This window comes from Phaethon aethereus (genome assembly GCF_964289735.1).
Source record: "Phaethon aethereus genome assembly, chromosome: 4".
Lineage (NCBI taxonomy): Eukaryota > Metazoa > Chordata > Aves > Phaethontiformes > Phaethontidae > Phaethon > Phaethon aethereus.
This window is the reverse complement of record NC_138578.1, coordinates 83,547,604-83,565,797: the sequence shown is the minus strand read 5'-3', so window position 1 is coordinate 83,565,797 and position 18,194 is coordinate 83,547,604. Positions and strand designations below refer to the sequence as shown.

The 18,194-nt window shown below is 51.0% G+C and overlaps 2 protein-coding genes across 2 annotated transcripts; one reads left to right on the top strand and one right to left on the bottom strand.

Moving 5' to 3' along the window:
- Positions 1-200: 200 nt before the first annotated feature.
- Positions 201-2,713, bottom strand: PRADC1 (protease associated domain containing 1; the record flags this gene model as incomplete). Its single annotated transcript, XM_081999305.1, has 5 exons — positions 201-321; positions 566-733; positions 1,173-1,282; positions 1,815-1,915; positions 2,659-2,713. 5 exons carry the CDS (start codon positions 2,711-2,713, stop codon positions 201-203), a joined length of 555 nt encoding a protein of 184 aa, XP_081855431.1.
- Positions 2,714-4,709: 1,996 nt separating this feature from the next.
- Positions 4,710-16,664, top strand: CCT7 (chaperonin containing TCP1 subunit 7). The gene is made up of 11 exons (XM_081999145.1): positions 4,710-4,752; positions 6,153-6,259; positions 6,711-6,836; positions 7,502-7,554; positions 8,557-8,728; positions 10,324-10,488; positions 11,576-11,764; positions 12,374-12,471; positions 13,178-13,310; positions 14,426-14,632; positions 15,557-16,664. Exons 1-11 carry the CDS (start codon positions 4,725-4,727, stop codon positions 15,779-15,781), a joined length of 1,503 nt encoding a protein of 500 aa, XP_081855271.1. The 5' UTR covers positions 4,710-4,724; the 3' UTR covers positions 15,782-16,664.
- The last annotated feature ends 1,530 nt before the right edge of the window (positions 16,665-18,194 follow it).

Below are 18,194 nucleotides of genomic sequence, written 5' to 3'. Positions count from 1 at the left end.
CGGTACCAGGCTCAAGGTTCCCACTGCGGATGCTGGTGTTTGCCCTTCAGCCACACGCCGGTGGCAGTGGAAAGATCTTGTTGCTGAATCCAGCGAGGCCGGTGGGATCTCTGGAGCGCATCGGGACCCTTTCCTCGAATCCCTGGGGTCAGCTCCTGGGATCCACCGAGAAGTCCTCGATCCGCCGCAGCCTCCTGTTGCTACCAGAAGGTCCAGGGGGGCTGCATCATTTCGTATGTGGGGATGCTGGTGACGTTGACGGGAATGGAGATTACGGCCCAGGGGAGTCCGTGCTGCTCCAGAGAGCGTCTGATCATGTACCTGGAAGGATAAAGAGGTGATGTGAGCCGCCCGAGTTGGGAGAGTGGAGCCCAAACATGAGCGTAAACCACAAACCGGCTCAAAGAGAAACTCTGCAGATTAATTGCGACTGAATCCACTAAAAATCTAGCACAGCAAGCCCACGTGGGACATGCTGATCCCTGGGACCTCCCTGTCTCTTGGCCCTCCCCATGAGATGCTCCAGACTTGGGAAGATCAGATGTCTCTTGGCCAAGACACCTACCCATCCCTGCCCAGCAGGAAGAGTGCAGGGATGTCGGCTGTCCGCCTGGTGCTGTCCTGGATCATCTCGATGTAGAAGCTGTCGTTATCGTAGGCGTTATCTGCGATGATCACTGCCCGTCCGCCGTGCTCCTGGATCACACGTGTCTTTGACAGGAACGAGCAACCTCTGGGGCAGAGAGTGACAAATCTCTGGTGGCTGCAGGCAGAGCCTCGGCAGGTGCGAAGCCTGCAAGTGCCAGAGCTTGCTTGGAAACACCCAAACCAGGGACAATCTCCCTGGCCCTGTGCTTCCCCCAGACCCTGCTCCTCTTTGAGTCTGTATTTTAGGCACAAGCTGCCCACACTCTGCCAGTTTCTCCTAAGAAAAAATAAAATAAAATAGGGCTTCTTCCAACTTAGCGCAGGCTGTTTTCTAAGAAAACCAACATGAAACGCACTGGGGTAGGAGCACCCTCACATTTTCCTTGTAGACCCATGTGGGATAAGTCATGGGAAGAAGCTGGAGGTGATGATAAAAAGAGGCCATGGCACTGTCACCCTCTGCGGTGTGGGCAGCGCCCCTCCTGCCCCAGGGCCCGCAACAGCTCCCGTGATGCTAGACGTACCCCCTCTCCACCAAGGCAATCTGGTCCTGGATGAAGACACCATTATTCAGCTCTCCGCAGGCTTCAGGAGGATCCGCTGGGACCAGGTGGATCTGGTCGTACCTTGTGTTCTCCGAGAAGAAAACAAGCAGGGGTGAGTCAGGCGGGATCGGAGCCATCCCCGCTGTCCTCTGCCCCACTCATCCCCCTGCAGGGTGTGTTTTTGGGGAGATTTAGGGTTCCCAGGTGCAGGGATGCTGGTTGCCCCTTTTCCACATATATCCTAGCAAATCTGCTCCTGCAGCCCCATCCCGACCCCAAGTTTATTCAGGGAAAGGTCTCACATCTGTAGACCAGATGGTTTATCTCTGCCATTCCTCTGGGAGCCCAGCCAGCCCTCCTAGGACACGGCTGTGCCTGTCTCAGTTCTTGGAGAAGGAAAGAGTGGGGCATGTGCTCCCTTGAACATGTGTGGGGCCAAACTGCCCCTCCGAAAGCCTGCTGAGGCTGAAGGCAGGGACCAGCATGTGCCTGCTTCCTAAGGTAAGGCTCAGGGAAGACCAATTAGCTCCATTTTTACAAAAGGCTTCAAATCACTGGGCCCCGCAATGGAGAAATATTGGGATGGGGGAACCCGAGACCAATTCAGTTCTTAATACTTACAAACACGCCACCAAAATCCTTGGCTGGAGTGGCGGTGAAGATGTAGCGGATGTCTCCAGGGCTCAGCACTTGAAAATACAAGTATTCATGGATGCGCAAACCTGGGTGTGCATGGAGAGAGGCGAGAGGCAGAGAAAACAAATGGGAAAATTCTTGAAAAAAGGAAAATACCCAACTACTGCTCCTGAACTGCACCACGCTGAAGGGAACACACCCTTCGGCAATGCCCCGCCTGGGCAACACAGCCGAGGACTCAAAATGCCAGGTTCAGCCTGGGGTCCTGCGAGGGGAGACACACCAGCACCCAGGAGCACAGAGACAGGGGAAAAGGCACCAGGACTGGGGAGGCAAAAATGCAGCTGGACCACTGAGGGGATAGGGGTGAGATGCACTCTGACCGAAGTGCATGGAGAGGAAAGGCACTTGGACTGAGGCACCCTGAAAAGCAATGCAGCCGGATTGGGGTGCATGGATCGGGAAATGCAATGGGGTTGGGGTGCATGGAGGGGAAATGCACCCAGACTGGCGTGCAGGGAGGGGAAATGCACGTGGATCGCGGTGCATGGAAGGGAAACGCACCCAGACTGGGGTGCAGGAGTGGAAATGCACCCAGAACGAGGTGCTGGAGGGAGAAATGCAATTAGGGCGGGGTGCACCAAGGGGAAATGCACCTGGACTGGGATGCAGGAGAGGAAATGCGATGGGGCCGGGTGCCCGGAGGGGAAATGCACCCGGATCGCGGGGCACCCAGCGGAAAGGCAGCCGGACCGGGATGTACGGCAGGGGAAGGCAGCCGGGCAGGGCGGGGCGGGGCGCCGGGGCCGGGCGGGCCGGTCGCACTCACCGCGGGCCGGGCAGGAGCAGAGGCAGAGGCAGAGCCAGAGCGAGCGGCGAAGCATGGTTGCGCCCGGCGCCGCCAGCCGCTTCGCCCGCCTCCGCCCTGCTCCCATTGGCGGCGCTCAACGATCCGCCCTTCCTATTGGCCGACGCAGCCATCAATCTCCTGAGATAACGGGGAGGGCCGGCGCGGAGGCCTGCGCGGCCAAGGGCCGGGGCTGCGCCCTCGGTCCCTGTCAGCTCGGTGACCCGTCACCAGCCCTGCCAAATAAAGCTCCACCCGCCAGCCCTATTTGCTCCAGGCCGTGTGCTCGCTCCATCCCCTGAGAAAGAGTGAGCCGCCCTACCGGGCCTCTCTGACTCTCTATGGCCGTTCAGAAAGGAAAGGCACCTCGCTGGGGCCACTCTGTCCGCCCGTACCATAGAGGGCGGCCGGAAGCGGTCGCCTAGCCATGCGCGCTTCCCCTTCCGCCCAGGGGAAGCTTCTCGGCGGGCGCAGTGCATTGTGGGGCGGGGTCTGTCTGAGGAGGGGGTGGCTGCAGCAAGGGGAGCCGCCGGGATGATGGTGAGTGTCATCCGTGGCCATCCTCCCCGTCGCCGCGCACCGCTGCCCGGAGCCGGCCTGTTTGGCCTCCGCCGCCCCCTAGGGGCCATGTTTGGCGGGGCTGTGGCGGGATCGGTGCGCGTTCGGGCCGGCGGTGGGGCGGGAATGGCGGAGGCCGCCCGGCCGCAGAGGCCTGCCGCTACCCGGGGCGTGAGGGGCAAGTCGGACCCTGGTTCCCGCTGGGCTCCTGAGGGCCGCCGGCTGGGTCGGGAGGGGTTCGGTAGGAGCGGTGCGTGCTGGGAGTTGTAGTCATGCCCCCCGGTGCGTGACGCTCCCCGTAGCCCGGGCTGCGTCGCCCTTGGCCGCACGGCCCGGCTCCCTCCTCCCCGGCGGCGGGTCCCCTTCGACCCCGGCGCTCCCCAGCTCTGAGCCCTGGTGCTGTTCCTCAGGAACAGGCCGGCTGCAGCACAAGGGCGGTGTGTCTGCCCCTGCACCCATTTTCTCTGGGACACGAGGGTTTCTTTTCCGTTGGGATCTCTGCTCTAGTGGGTATGGAAGAACTCGGTACGTTTTGTTCCACAAGATCTTTACAGGACTTAGGGAGGCCTGACTGTGGTACTTGCAGTCTTCTACTCGTATATCAGCCCCTCAGCCTTGTCGCTCTTCAGTGCAACAGTTGTAGTATAGTTTTGCTCTCTGCCTGCAGGTGGCTGTTTAAAGTTGGTTGCCTCACAAACTTTGGCCGTGTTTAGACTTTGTTTGAGCTTTGCCTGTAAGGCACGTTTGGCTTGCTTTCCGAAAAGGGCTGGCACACTCCCAGAGCAGTGAGAAGCCCTTGTCTGCTGTGGCCCGTGGTATCCTCTAAGCTTTCTCCAGCACAGTTTATTGTCAGGCAGGTATAATCACTTAAGTTGTGTTCATCTACCATGCCCTTTCTGTGAAAGCATCTTTCAGCTTGGACTTTGATTTGAGATGTGATGGGGAAAGGGGCTGTTGTGCCTGTTCTGCTGAACATCTTGCTGGCACTGTAATAAAAAAATCACTGACACCGTTGCAACACTCGTGCAGTTCCCTCCTGTCTCAGTAATTACTTCTCCAGTCTAGCATCAAAACCAGGGCTTAGCTGACCTGTGCTGTACAGATGAAGCCCACTTTTGGGGACAGTTGCCGTATGGTCCCAGAGCTCCTCCCTGGAGGCAGTTGGGTGAATTCCAGTTACACTGTGGGAGCAGTGGGAGATGGAAAGCCAGTGTGAAGACAGAGAAACTTCAAGGAGGCTGCAGGTTTTGATCTCGGCCTTTTTGCCTGGTGGTAGCTTGCTGGGCTGTGTGAGGAGTTAGCTCCAGGTTGTCCACAGGCTGTTGGGATTGGAGTAACAGCTCTGTTGTGGATTCTCTCTTCAGCCAACACCAGTTATCCTGCTGAAGGAGGGGACGGACACCTCGCAGGGGATCCCCCAGCTCGTCAGCAACATCAATGCCTGCCAGGTTATCGCAGAAGCTGTGCGTACTACCCTGGGACCTCGGGGCATGGACAAGCTCATTGTGGATGACCGGGGTAAGCACCGAGCAGTGGCCTCTCACAGCCATGTAGAAATTATCTCCAAGTGCAGTGCTTGCTGGCAGCGTGCATATTTACTCATATCTTCATATCAGTTAAAACCAGTATTTGCATATATGCAGACTTCAACTTCCTCACCCCATACTAAATGTAACTCTCACAATAGAGGATCAGCCTCTGTCTCAGTGTTCAGTTTAACACCTTGACTCTGGTCTCTGCTGTTGAAGAGAATTGTCAGACCTACCTGAGGCACTACCTGTTTGCTGCCTACTCGCCTGAGTAAGGCAGCCGTGGTCTTTGTTGTGAAATTGGGTAGATCCAGGGTTAGTGGGACTAGATACAAAAAAGTCCATGCCAGGAAGGAGAAAGTGTGTCTTGAACCTGGTCTACAGTTATCCCTGACCAGCTCTATTTATTTATTATTTCAAATGAGGCTCATAATATGTATGGAGTTACTCAGCACTTGTTGTGGCTGAGCCTGAGTTCAATGCATGTTACTGGGCTGGGTTTTTTTGGTGTGATTTAGGGATGAGACTTGCTCCCAGTCTGAAAAGACTTCTGTGAAGTCACCAAACTAATATACTGTTTGGGTTTGTTTTTTTTTTTTTTTATTGCTGCTACTGAAGGGTGGGGTGGAAGGTCTTAGTATTGTCTTTAAGTAGTTTTTACAAGTAGGAACTGTAATAACTCTTATTAAAATGGGTAATTGGATTTAAATTTACCTAATAACCAATATGATTGATCTCTTTCTCTTGTCTTTCTTCACATGAGTTTCAGACTAGAATATCTGTTTTTATCTGTGGGGAGGCTATTGAGAAGTAGGAGGGAAATTGATTTAAAGCCCCTATTAATTGGTGTGAAGGGTTGTTCTGCACTCAGACTAAATTCACTTTATCTGCTCCAAAAATGGACTAAAAAGATGCTGTTAATATGGAATGGAGGCACCTGCTGAGATACACTCTGTGAAACAGCTGTTCTTCACTTTCCTCTTCGGCCAGTTTATAGTTGTGTATCTGGCTGTAGGAGTGTATTAAAATACCGTGGTGATCACATGGCAAATGACACAGGAGGGAAAAAACCCAATCATTTGGCTGAAGAAAATGACTTTTAAGTGGAAATTGGGGATGAGAGCCTGTGGTTGTTTAGACATGACAAAACTCACAATGGTGCTGGGTCGGGGCTTGATTGGGGAACACTGTATCATGATAATGGCTTGGGGCCATGTTTGACCCCAAAAGGTGAAATGGTGAAGCACAGTGAGACTGGCTGGTGTGAATTGCTATTGTATTAATGTCTCTCTGAGCTCTGAAAACCTCCCTTGCATGTCACCCTTTTACAGTGACAAAGGCTTTTCTCACTGCAGTCGAGCTTGACTTCCTTTTCTACATCAATCCTAGGCAAAGCCACGATCTCTAACGATGGTGCCACCATCCTGAAGCTCCTTGATGTTGTCCATCCGGCTGCGAAGACGTTAGTGGACATCGCCAAGTCTCAAGACGCAGAGGTAGGAGGGTAACCTGGCTGTGCTCAGAAGCATAACGTGCAGCAGCAAACTTGCTAGCATCGGTGGTTCTGTGGGCTTTGTGTTAAGGGGTGGGGATTGCTCACGGAGTGCTGGCATTCCTTCTGGTTTCTTTATTGATGCCTTCTCTTCTGTGATAACTTCCAAATCTTTTATACTGTTTCAGCTAGATCTGATGGGGGTGTTTTGAAACTTCAAAGATACAAAGTTCACATTTCACGAATATAGGTGACTGGGAAATGAGACTTCACCCTCCAACGAGATGTAGTCTGAACCCAGCCCTACTTAATCATTAAAGAATCCAGCCACAAATCTGTGAGCAGAGAAAATTACGGAATCTGATTTCCTCTGGAAGCCCTTCCATGGTTTTGAAGCTGCTATCACAGTGGCTCTGCAGTGTGTGGATCACAGAGAGCGTTTCCTCTCCATGCAGGTTGGTGATGGTACCACATCCGTAACTCTGCTCGCTGCTGAGTTCCTGAAACAAGTGAAGCCCTACGTGGAGGAAGGCCTCCATCCTCAAATCATCATCCGTGCCTTCCGCACAGCAACACAGCTGGTAAGACAGCGCTACTCATAGCTGAAGTAGGGCTCAGCTGCTGCTTGCAGAGCTGAGGGGTGTATTTGGATCCACCACAGCGTCTGGGGAGATGAGTTCTGTGCCAAAGAGGAAAAATAACGTGCTTCCAGGCAAAAGGCAGTAATGAATGGGCGTAGACAGTGACAGTAGTGATCTCATGATGTCTTACTGCAAACATCAGCTGCCTTTTCTGGTGTCAGGGAGCTGTTATTACCAGCTAGTACCTCTGGAGTGCTGTCACTTCCTTTGGTTTTGGTCCAAGGAAGAAGTAAGTGGTAAAATAAATTTCCCATTCTCCTGATCGCTGCTACTCCTTGGTAAACCTTACGTCTCGTGAAACACATCGGTCCTGTTAACTTCCAGAGAAGGTACAGGCTAACTCCCTCAGTAGCCCTTTGGTTCCCCAGATCTCTGCCGAAAGCAGTGGAGTTGCTCTGAGCCTCTTCCTGATCCTCTTGAACTTAGGTTGGTGTGTTCCATAGAATTACTGTGCTGGAAGGGGTGGAATAGCTTAAATGCTTGAAACTTCAGTGATGCTGAAGTAGGAAATAAAAGGTAATGTCAAATAGAAAGAGAAAAGTTGGAGATTTGATCAGCTTGCAAGCATGAATCATTAATCCAGCTGTTGGCTTGTGTTTTGACAGGCTGTAAACAAGATCAAAGACATTGCTGTTGCAGTGAAAAAGGAAGATAAAGAGTAAGTTTCCCTTACAGATGACCCGGTTGTGTAGCTGGGCTTCAGTTAGCTGGTGCGAGGACGTTTCTGACTTCTGCTGTGGCCTTGGCTGAAGTTTCGAGGTCAGGCTGAACAGCTGTGGCCCCACACTGGGGTTATTCTTGAGCTTTCGGAGTTTCCTGCTCCTCCCGGGGAGATGCCGTGCTCTCACTTGGGCTGCAGCGAAATATGTAGGCCAGTGTCTTCCAGCGCACATGGAGGAAGCTAGGTACCAAAATAAATGGCCTGATTTTCTTTTTTCCAGTGGTGATGGAGGCTTGCAGCTTTTCCTGTAATCAGTGGCAGTGCTAAACGCTCAGTGCTTCTCTGAAAATCAGACCACTTTTTAGCTGTTGAATACATGAAGTTAGATAGCTAATAGCAGTAAGGAAATGATCCCCTTGACTGAGGTGAGAATACTAGAGTTCATTTTCTCCCTGGATTTTAAGCTCTTGTCTGCATGATGTGGCCTTACTAATACCTGCAGTAAAAGTTCAAGTTGAACTGCATAACTGTCTTAAACCAAAATGAGCTGTATCTTTTCTGCTGTCCTGTGATGCCAAAACATAGTAGTTCTCATGGTCAGCAGTAACTTGGATGATGGATCCATATTTCCCTGGTGTCTCTTGCATCATCAACTCTGTTACAGCATACGTTACCTGTGTTAACATTTTAGAGAATGTGCCACCTTTAGAGGGGCTAAAAAACTTCTTATTGCCTTTGGATGAGCCCTGCTGTTTTGCTCAGGCCTGTGGTGTCTGAGAGCCAACCAGCCTGGTCAGTGCTAGTCTAATGCGCGGACTCTGAAAGGGAGAATCGTACTTTGACAGTCTGGGCTTTGACATCTGTGTGCCTTGCTTTCCTCATCCATAGAAAAGAGGTGATCTTTGCCTCAGAGTGGGTTAATCATACTGCGCACAATGTTTAGTGAGCCTGTGAAAAGAATGGGCAAGTGAACAACACCTTGTTTTTTCTTTCTTGCAGTGAGCAGAGAAGCCTGCTGGAGAAGTGTGCAGCCACAGCCCTGAGCTCTAAGCTGATCTCCCAGAGCAAGGAGTTTTTTTCCAAAATGGTCGTAGATGCTGTCATGATGTTAGATGACTTGCTACAACTCAAAATGATTGGAATAAAGAAGGTGCAAGGAGGTGCTCTGGAAGTAAGTTCTGTCCTGAAAGGAGAGGAGACAGTGATTGCAGCCCCTTTTGGTGGGTGGACTCTACCAGAAATGCAGCCTGGCTTGATAGTGCCTGTTAAGGAATTACCAAAGCGAAACAAAGCTGTTGATGTGAGGAAAAAGCTTAGTGAGTAGGGCTGGATTTCTTTTCTGTAGGTAGAGAATCTGTTTTTTTGAGCCCAATACACTCTTACCTTGCTGCCCTCTGCAGTGAATGTTGTTACTGATCCAAATTCCAGTTATAGCCCTGCAAAAAATGAAATTTTTTTTTTTTGTTCTGGAAGTCTTTTTTACTTCTGGAATCAAAAGCCATACGGTCCTGGTTGTATGCATGAGTACCGGGCTGGGAAAAATGCAAAGAAAACGTGAAGGAGCTGACATAGTGATGTGTAGTGCTGGGCAGGGCTGATGGGTTGTGTGGTTTATACTGCAGGGCTGGAATACCTGTTGTGCTCGGGACTTGTATGCAGGCGCGTGACAGGGAGTTGTTCTTGGGCTGTGGGAGAGCTGGTGTGTCCCTGATGGCTCCTGCCTGTATCCTGCGTAGGTTTGGCCTGTTGCTTGGGACGCTTCTGCTGAAAAGTAAATCCTGCTGCAGTCTCTGTGAATTATTATTCTGTGGCTGTTACTGTCTGTACACACTCGGCATGAGCATCTTCATTGAGAAGAGACATTATAATTACGCCATTATCTTGCCCAGACAACCAATTTAGTGAATGAGGAACGTTTCAGCATCTGTTTTTGTAGTGTCTGGGCCTGCTGGCATTCTGAGGCTTGCAGAAATTGGTCCCCTGGGGAGGGTGGTGTCTCCCCTTCTGGATGAAAGCGGTTCTCCCTACTCCATATTGTTTTGCCCTTGTATTCTGCTGTCAGACTCCTTGGAGACCTGTATGAGGATGAGACAAATAATTTAGCACGCTGCATTTCAGGGTTGTGAGAGATCCTGGGTCATCTCACCCTGTCAGCTAGAACAGAGAAAGCCTGTGCTTGCTCTGGCTTAGGAGGGACAGTGATCCTCTGGGCTTCAGTGGCTGGGCAGAGCCAAGTCTGCTGTGTGTGGTTAGGCACTCATGGGGTAGGAGATTGAGATGCTGATTTCTCTCCCAGCCATGAAGTCGAGAAGTTCACTTCAGGGGGCAGTGTTGGGCAGGGCAGTGCTGCTGCAAAACAATCCCGGAGGTGGTGATGGAGCTGGGAAAACCAAACCAGGGCAACAAAACCCCCCCAAAAACCTGAGTGTGGGGCTGTAGATGAGAAGTATACACCTTCAAAGGGTAGAAATGGGAAGGACATCAAGAGAGAGAACAGATTGCTCCATCCCTTGATCTTCAGACTGTGTATAGTGTCTTTTGCTGCGGTGTCTTGAGTGGTAGAAAGGAAGTGATAGAAGCTGGTTTTGTGAATGGTGAGAAGAAAATATTTGCTGCTTCTTTAAAAGTGGGTTAATCAAAGGAGACGGCTGTTAGTGAGTGCTGTGTAAATGAGGACTTTGAAAGCAGGGTGTCTCCTGTGGGAGTTATTAACCCTGTTGAGAAAACCTTGGGAGGCTGAGCCTAACGCAAATCCCTGTCTTCAAGGACTCTCAGCTGGTGGCCGGAGTTGCCTTTAAGAAGACATTCTCTTATGCTGGGTTTGAAATGCAGCCCAAGAAGTATCAGTCTCCCAAGATAGCCTTGCTGAATGTGGAGCTGGAGCTCAAAGCTGAGAAGGACAATGCCGAAGTCAGAGTAAACACAGTGGAGGTAAGAGCCGAAAGGGGAGCCTGTCTCACTTCCTCATGCCCGCAAGACGTGGTGGTTGCTTGAGAATCAGCAGGATAAATGGGATTGCCTTCTGCATATCCTTTCCCTGCCCTGAAAATAGCTGCTGGGTTATGCTGCCTCCTTTGGGAGAAGGGTATGGCAGACTTTGAATTAGAGCAGGCTTAGGGCATGTTTCTGCTCGGTCATTGTGCCTCAGCTGTGCTGTGGTAAGTTGACAGCTGTGCAGCAACTTCTTTATGCCTAAGAACTGGCCTTCCAGGGAAGGCTTATTAAGCAGTGCTTTAAATGCTGGAAAAGACTCTGCATATTCAAGCAGACAAGGTAGTCGTTTGGACAGTAGTTCTCTTTCCATCTTGTGAAAATACCTTTATGAAACGTGGTCCTTCTCTGCCACCTTCTTGGAAAGTACTGCAACGTTGCATGCACTTGGTTCCTGCATAATTGTGGTATCTAAACATCTCTGGGTGCTTTGCTTTTGGGGTCTTGGCCCCACTGATCTCAGTAATTGTTTCCTTAAAGTTCCCCTCTGCTGTCGTGAACATGATGGTCTTTTCTGTGTAGTTGGCTGCTGCGTGCTGTTGTGAGCTTTCCCAGCTGCCTGTGGCTGTGTCTCACTGGCAGCTAGAGCACAACAGGCTTGTGAAGCCTAGGCACGCTGGTAGAGCATGAGGTTTCTCAGGATCTGTGTTTTTTCTCTCTGCAGTAGATACTTAGTCACTGCACTCCAACAACCGTGGACAGTTCTGTAAACACCTCTTGGACATCAGTGTAAGCCCTTCTTCCTCCTTGAGCTCTATTGAGCTGTCACTGCCCCTCTGTCAGTTCATCCAACCCCTTAATTGACTCAGTTCTGCTGCTGGAAGCATTTTAACAGACATGGCTGTTGTCCTAAAATGGAGTGACCTAAAATCACCTCTGAGTCTTAGAAAGCAGTTGTCTGCTGGGGCTGTGCAGCGTCACTGCTGCCTTTGTTTTAGACGAGCTTTCCCTTTACAGGCGCTGCGGGATGGCGTTTGCAACCCTTTGTAACGTGAGCACTTGTCCCTTTCTCTCTTGTCCCTGCTAGGATTACCAGGCCATTGTGGATGCTGAGTGGAACATCTTGTATGACAAACTAGACAAAATCCACAAGTCAGGAGCCAAAGTTGTCCTGTCCAAACTTCCTATTGGTGATGTGGCTACTCAGTACTTTGCGGATAGAGACATGTTTTGTGCTGGCCGTGTTCCGGAAGAAGATCTCAAGCGAACTATGATGGTGAGCTGCCTTGTTTCAGAATAAAGACTTTTGGTTTAGTTTTAACAGTGCCAAGCTGGTCATTCCCAAAACAGGGCAGCAATTGGTGACTGAACACGCTGTTTCTTACAAAGATTTAAAATCAAAACCGCATCTTTTTTTTGCCAATGTGGCTATTATGTAAAGTTGCCATATACTGACAAAGGTGTTCCTTGATGGAATGAGCAATGGCACACTAATTGCATTTGCACTGCTTTTTTTGTTTCTCTGATGTTTTTGTGTATTAGGGTCTGTACATTGCACTGGTAGAGGTTTATTCTCCCTGTTCCATTGTGAGTGGTTTTTTCCTAAGCTTTCTTTGTGTAGTTGCTGGACTCTAGAGCCTGTGAGTCAGCACTTAGAAGAAGCATAATCTTATTTCGCTGTCGAGGATTATTTCTGATGTTAGTAGCCTGCCTAGATGAATGAGATGGGAGGAAGGTAGAAGGTTTTTCCCTGAATCTGGCCTGCAAGATGGTTTTGCATCAGCTAAAAGGCCAGGCTGTCTCTGAAGAGTGGGAACCTGCTGGGCAAATTTGTCTTTTTTGTCAGTGTTGGTAATGCCATGCTTTATCTCTTTTTTCCGTGCAGGCCTGCGGCGGTTCTATTCAGACTAGTGTCAATGCCCTGTCGGATGATGTTCTGGGCCGATGCGAACTCTTTGAGGAGACTCAGATTGGAGGAGAGAGGTATATACGGCAGCTGTGAACCTGTAGTCCTGTCTAAGCACTGTAGTATTAGTTTGAAAAGTTAGTCTGAGTGTTGGCAGGTTTGAGCATCTCAAGGTGATGGTGTGAAAACAAGATTGTGTTACTGCTGTGTTTTATGAGACTGAGGGAGGGGGCAGGAGTAAGCTTTCATCTAAATCTTACCTCTTTTATATGCTTTTAAATATATGTGTTTGTTCCCCAATGCCATGTAGAAGGCATGGTGGTACTCTTTCACTCACAACTTAAAAGTGATGCCTTTTGGGGTCTGTTGTGACACTTGTCTGATAGCCCATGGTGCCACTTCAGCCTCAGAGCAAATGAAGTTGAGTGCTATATAAGGGGGTTCTTCCCATTGCTAGAGGAGAAATCCTCTTTGGGGCTGACTGCTAACATCTGCTGTGCTCCTGCCAACTGAAAATGGGAGCACTGGTTTAGCACAAAGCCTTAGCAACAGGAACAGAGTAGATTTTCCTGGGTCAGCTTGAACTTCACTCGTATATCGCCTGGCTCTGCTCCTTAGCTCCAAATCTGCTGGGGCACTGCGTAGAGTGAAACGGTTTCAGTCATGCATCTGGCTTGTAAAGAGCTTCTCTCTTTCTGTACTGCTGTATCTGGTGCAAAGCCTGTTCAGCAGCATCACTGCTTCTCCATCACCTTAACCCTTCCTGTGTTGTGCCATTGGCAGGTATAACTTCTTCACAGGCTGCCCGAAGGCAAAGACTTGCACGATAATCCTGCGAGGGGGTGCAGAGCAGTTCATGGAAGAGACGGAACGGTCCCTTCACGATGCCATCATGATAGTCAGGAGAGCAATCAAGGTAAGGACCAGCAGAGATACCTCCTCACTCGATTGGCATTGACATTGTTGATTGGACCTGGCACAGCTGTAACTCCTTCTAGAAACCTTTTCACACACCAGCATTTGGCTGAGGTCTCTGTGGAGAGACTGGGAGCGTTCAGCCAGTAGAGTGGAGTGCGCAGACGGGCAGCATCTGATTGATTAACTCAAGTGCTGTTCCGTGGCCAAAGCAGCGTTGTCTCTGCAGTGTTGCCAGCTGCTTTTCAGGCATGCCTGGCTTTTGCCTTCTCTTCAGTACAGTCATAACTTCTGCTTACTGGGTTATGGTGTGTTCTGTAAACACATCCACCCTACAGGGAACGCAGACTTCTGGTTAGATCTTCAATAGATTTTCAGTAGCAGGATTGGTTTCACGTGCGTGTCAGCACCTGTTAAAGCCACTTGTTTCCCCTCTTGGTGACCAGTCTGAGGGGTAACTGTGTCCCCTGACTGTGAAGGTAGGCTGGGAACACTGCAAGAGAAGTCTGAGGCATGTGTGGATGTGTGCTCTGCTTGTGGAGTTGCTGGTCCTGCGTGATAGGTGCTGCCTAACTGCGGGTGTTTCTGTGTTATATATAATAACGTGTTAATGTGGTGTTTTCTGGTTAAAAACAGCTTTGAGGCTGAGTGCCCTGAGGGGAAGAAACATGTCAAGATTTTTGGAACTCTTGCTTTTAGAAAGAACATCCTGATCTCTCTACTGAAACAAATAGGGAGGGGAAAAAAATAGCAGAACTTGGCTGCAAAGTGCTGCTGCAAATACCTTTAGTTTTGAACACTTCACAAACGCAAGGGAAACTTGCCCAGGGCACAGGGGCTGCAGTCTGCTGTCCCTTCCCCTGGTACAGCCTCCCCACACCACTCCTTTATCTTGTGCGCAGCTGGAAAGATCTGCTGGTAGCTGCCACTGGAGGTTCCTGGCCTGTTTCTGAAGCTCCCAGCCAAGCTGGCAGGCACTCCTGATGGCAGCAGCCTGAGCTGTAGATTCCTCTGGGCCTGGTGTGTCTGCATCACCCTGACGTGCAGCACTTGCAGGAAAGGAGGCTTTCCTGCCCTTCCCACTTCCTGGAACCAGAGTTTCCCCTGTTCTTTCAGAACGACTCGGTTGTTGCTGGCGGTGGTGCGATAGAGATGGAGCTTTCCAAATACCTTCGGGACTATTCCAGGACCATTCCAGGCAAGCAGCAGCTGCTGATAGGGGCTTACGCTAAAGCCCTGGAGATCATTCCCCGCCAGCTCTGCGACAACGCTGGCTTTGATGCCACCAACATACTGAACAAGCTCCGAGCCAAGCATGCGCAGGTAGGTGCCCACCTTTGAACCCAGGGCTCTTAGGCAGAACCAGTAGTTTGTGTGACTTCTTCCCTTTTTTCTTTTTCTTTTTCTTTTTTTCTTTTTTTTTTCCCCCCCCTCCTTGAGCCTGACAGATCCAGTGTAATTCAGCTAAGCCCATGTTGGGCTTGTGTCTTCTTTGATTAAATGTAGTGTTTTGTTTTCAGATCAAGTGTGGGCTTGGTGGAGGTTTCTATAAAAGGAAATGATCTGCTTTCCCTTTGATCACAGCTGTCGGGTGGCTTCCAGAGCTGGGAGTTTTGATTTGCTTTTTAAAAATGCATTATTTGTCAGGAGGGAGGCTTCTATATTAAACATTAAAGTAGTCAGAATATAGAAGTTGGCCGAGCTGTCTGTTTTCCACAGGAGCTGCAGCTGAAGGTCCTGATTGCTTGCAATCCTTTCGGATCTTGCGGAGCACATGTGTGTGTGCATACGCACCCCGAATCTGGGCACTTAGAGATTGCCTCTTGGCTTCTCTTGGAAGCCGCCAACGCTTTATGGGGTCACACCCACCACATTTCATCCTGCTGATGATTTTGGGGTTAGAGGGAATGCCCCGAAAAGAGTGGCTCTATCTCGGGCTGCAAAAACTGGGGCTGTGGGTAGGGGAGTGAGCCAGCAGTGGAGTGGAAGTCAGTCCTGTAACGCTTCTACAGCTTCTTTCTGAAATTGAGCATGCCTATTTTATGGGGCTTTGCTGGCACTGTTAGTTGATGACGAAGGCTTTTTGCTGGTTTGTTTTTTTTTTCCTTTAAATATTCTCCCTTCATAGAGCAAGGTCCAGTCTCTGCCTCTCCCTGAAGGTTTGCATGTGTCTGCTTCCCAGTGCACTGGCCCCAAAGCCCTGATCAGCCCTATAACAAGACCCTCTTACCTCTTCTCTCCCACCAGGGAGGTATGTGGTATGGGGTGGACGTGAACAACGAGGACATCGCGGATAACTTCGAGGCCTGTGTGTGGGAGCCGGCCATCGTGCGCATCAATGCGCTGACGGCGGCATCCGAGGCTGCTTGCCTCATCGTCTCTGTGGATGAAACCATCAAGAACCCCCGTTCCACTGTGGATGCTGCGCCTGGTGGCCGGGGCCGGGGGCGAGGCAGACCCCACAACCACTGAGGCTGCGGTCCCTGTTGGCATCGTGATGGGGGCTGGCGCTCTCTTCCAATGTGCAAAGTGAAAAAGAATAGGTTTTCTAGCTTAATTAATGGGCCGTTTACCAGATGGTCATTTCGAGGGCTTGCAGGCAACCACTGGCCTCGGTTAATTAGAGTCAAATCTTGGCCTTGGCAGCAACAACCTCCTGCGAGGTGCCCTGCCCCAACATTTCCTACACAGCACTGATCCCCTTAGGCTCGCCTCGTCCTTCCGCTGGAAGCTGCACTGAGCTGAGCCCTCTTCAACGCTGGCAGATGGTGCAGCGAGTGTGGGGTTTATTCATATTTATACTTTTTTGTTTTGTTTTTATTTTTCTTCCTGTTGGTGGGTTTGAACCCAGGCTCAAACACAATAAAAAGATGACTTTGTTTCGGCGGCAAACTGGGGTGTTTCTCTGTTCTCTGCTGCTTGTTTTGTTCTGTAGGGTCATAGTTCGTGGTTAGAGTTAAAAGGTTAACCTTTCAAACTGGTTTTTGCCCTGTTTAAAAGCAGGCGCTGTGCTGGGCAGCAGGACCGTCTCCCTGCACACCCCAGTTCCCTGCGCTTCCAGGACCGATTGCCTCTGCACCTGGGTTCTCTCTTGGAGCTCTCTGATACTGCTTGGTGACGTTTGCACTTGCTTTTGCTTTAATGGGCCATTGACATCTTGCCTTCCACTTTGCGGAAGCTGGTTCAGGGCAGCAGCTGTGTCTGACATCTCTGGCTGTGGGGAGGGGATGTGTGGGGCTGGTGGTGCTTCAGGGATGGATCCTGGCACTTGGGGCATCTCCGGCAGGAAAATTCTCTCGGGGGGACTTGGGTTTGGTAGGTTGAATGTGTTAATGGAAGAAAACTGGTATCTTATCTGGTGTCAACCCTCTGAGATCTCATTTAATTAGGCAAGTTGATGGTCTGTTACACCACAAAATGTGTTTCTTCTGCCCTGTTCGTAAAGCGCTGCCCTGCGACAGCTGGTACCAGCCCCAGCGGAGGCGTAGAGGCATCTGATGTGTCTCTTAATGTGACCCTCGTGGCCGTTCATCTTGTCTGAAGCGTGTTAGGCAGCATGTGAGCGCTTGTAGTGAAAAGTGAGTGCAGCTACAGCTTGTGTGTAACAAAACAAAAAACACCAAACCAAAAAAACCCCAACAAACAAACCCCTCTCAGCATTTCTTAGTGGAGGCATTTAACAATGAATGCTCCCAGAAGAAAACCCTTGGAGGGGTAAAAGCGGGATGCGTGGGGCTCATCCTGCGTCCCTGCATGCAGGCAGTGGGGCGGTTGCCATCGCAGATGGCCGGTCCCTGGGGCTGGGGGTGTTTCCCCTCCCGCAGCTGGGGAAACACGTTCCCTCCTGCCTGTCTCACGCCTGTCTCATGGTGGTCTTGTCTCCCTGCAGCCAGGGCTGCCTCACCCTGACCTGCCTGCTGAGGGCCTGGGCTGCTCGTTTTCCACCTCTCCAACCAGTACAAGCCGATTCCTACCTCTGTGAGGTTGAAATCTGGGAACCAGGGATCCTGCAGCCACCTGGGCTGTTTTCTCCACCAAAAATTAATCCCCCTTTTCCTTTTTTATTCTGGGACTGTTCAGAAATCAATTGGCATAAAAATGTTCAAACTCAGCTTTTCCCTCCATCATGGTCTAAGATCACCCCCCTTCTCCCCTGCCAAAGAGATGCGGGGATGGGAGTTGCGTCTCCCTCCCTCCCTTTGCCCTCCGCTGCCTCTGCCCCTGTGCCCCTCTGCCCCGCTCCGGGGAGACCCCTCTGGCAGTGCTGCGTCCAGCTCTGGAGCCCTCGGCACAGGAGAGACACGGACCTGCTGGAGCGGGGCCAGAGGAGGCCCCAGCAACGCTCCGAGGGCTGGAACGGCTCTGCTGGGAGGACAGAGCTGGGAGAGCTGGGGGGGCTCAGCCTGGAGCAGAGAAGGCTCCGGGGAGACCTTCCTGCAGCTGCCAGGGCTGAGAGGGGCTGAGCAGAAAGATGAGGACAGACTTTTTAGCAGGGCCTGTTGTGACAGGACAAGGGGTGATGGTTTTAGACTAAAAGAGGGCAGATTCTGACTAGGTATAAGGAAGAAATGTTTCCCAGTGAGGGTGGTGAACCCCTGGCCCAGGTTGACCCGAGAGGTGGTAGATGCCCCATCCCTGGAAACATCCCAGGTCAGGTTGGACGGGGCTCTGAGCACCCTGCTCTGGTTGAAGATGTCCCTGCTCACTGCAGGCTGTTGGAGTAGATGGCCTTTAGAGGTCCCTTCCAACACAAACCATTCTGTGATTCCAGAAAGCTCTGAATAGCAACTGGTCTCGCTGGTTGCTGCTGGCGCTGGCCAGCACTGGCCTGTGTTCGATGTTGGCCCTGGGGCAAGTGAAAACCCCACCTCAATCTCAAGAGTCT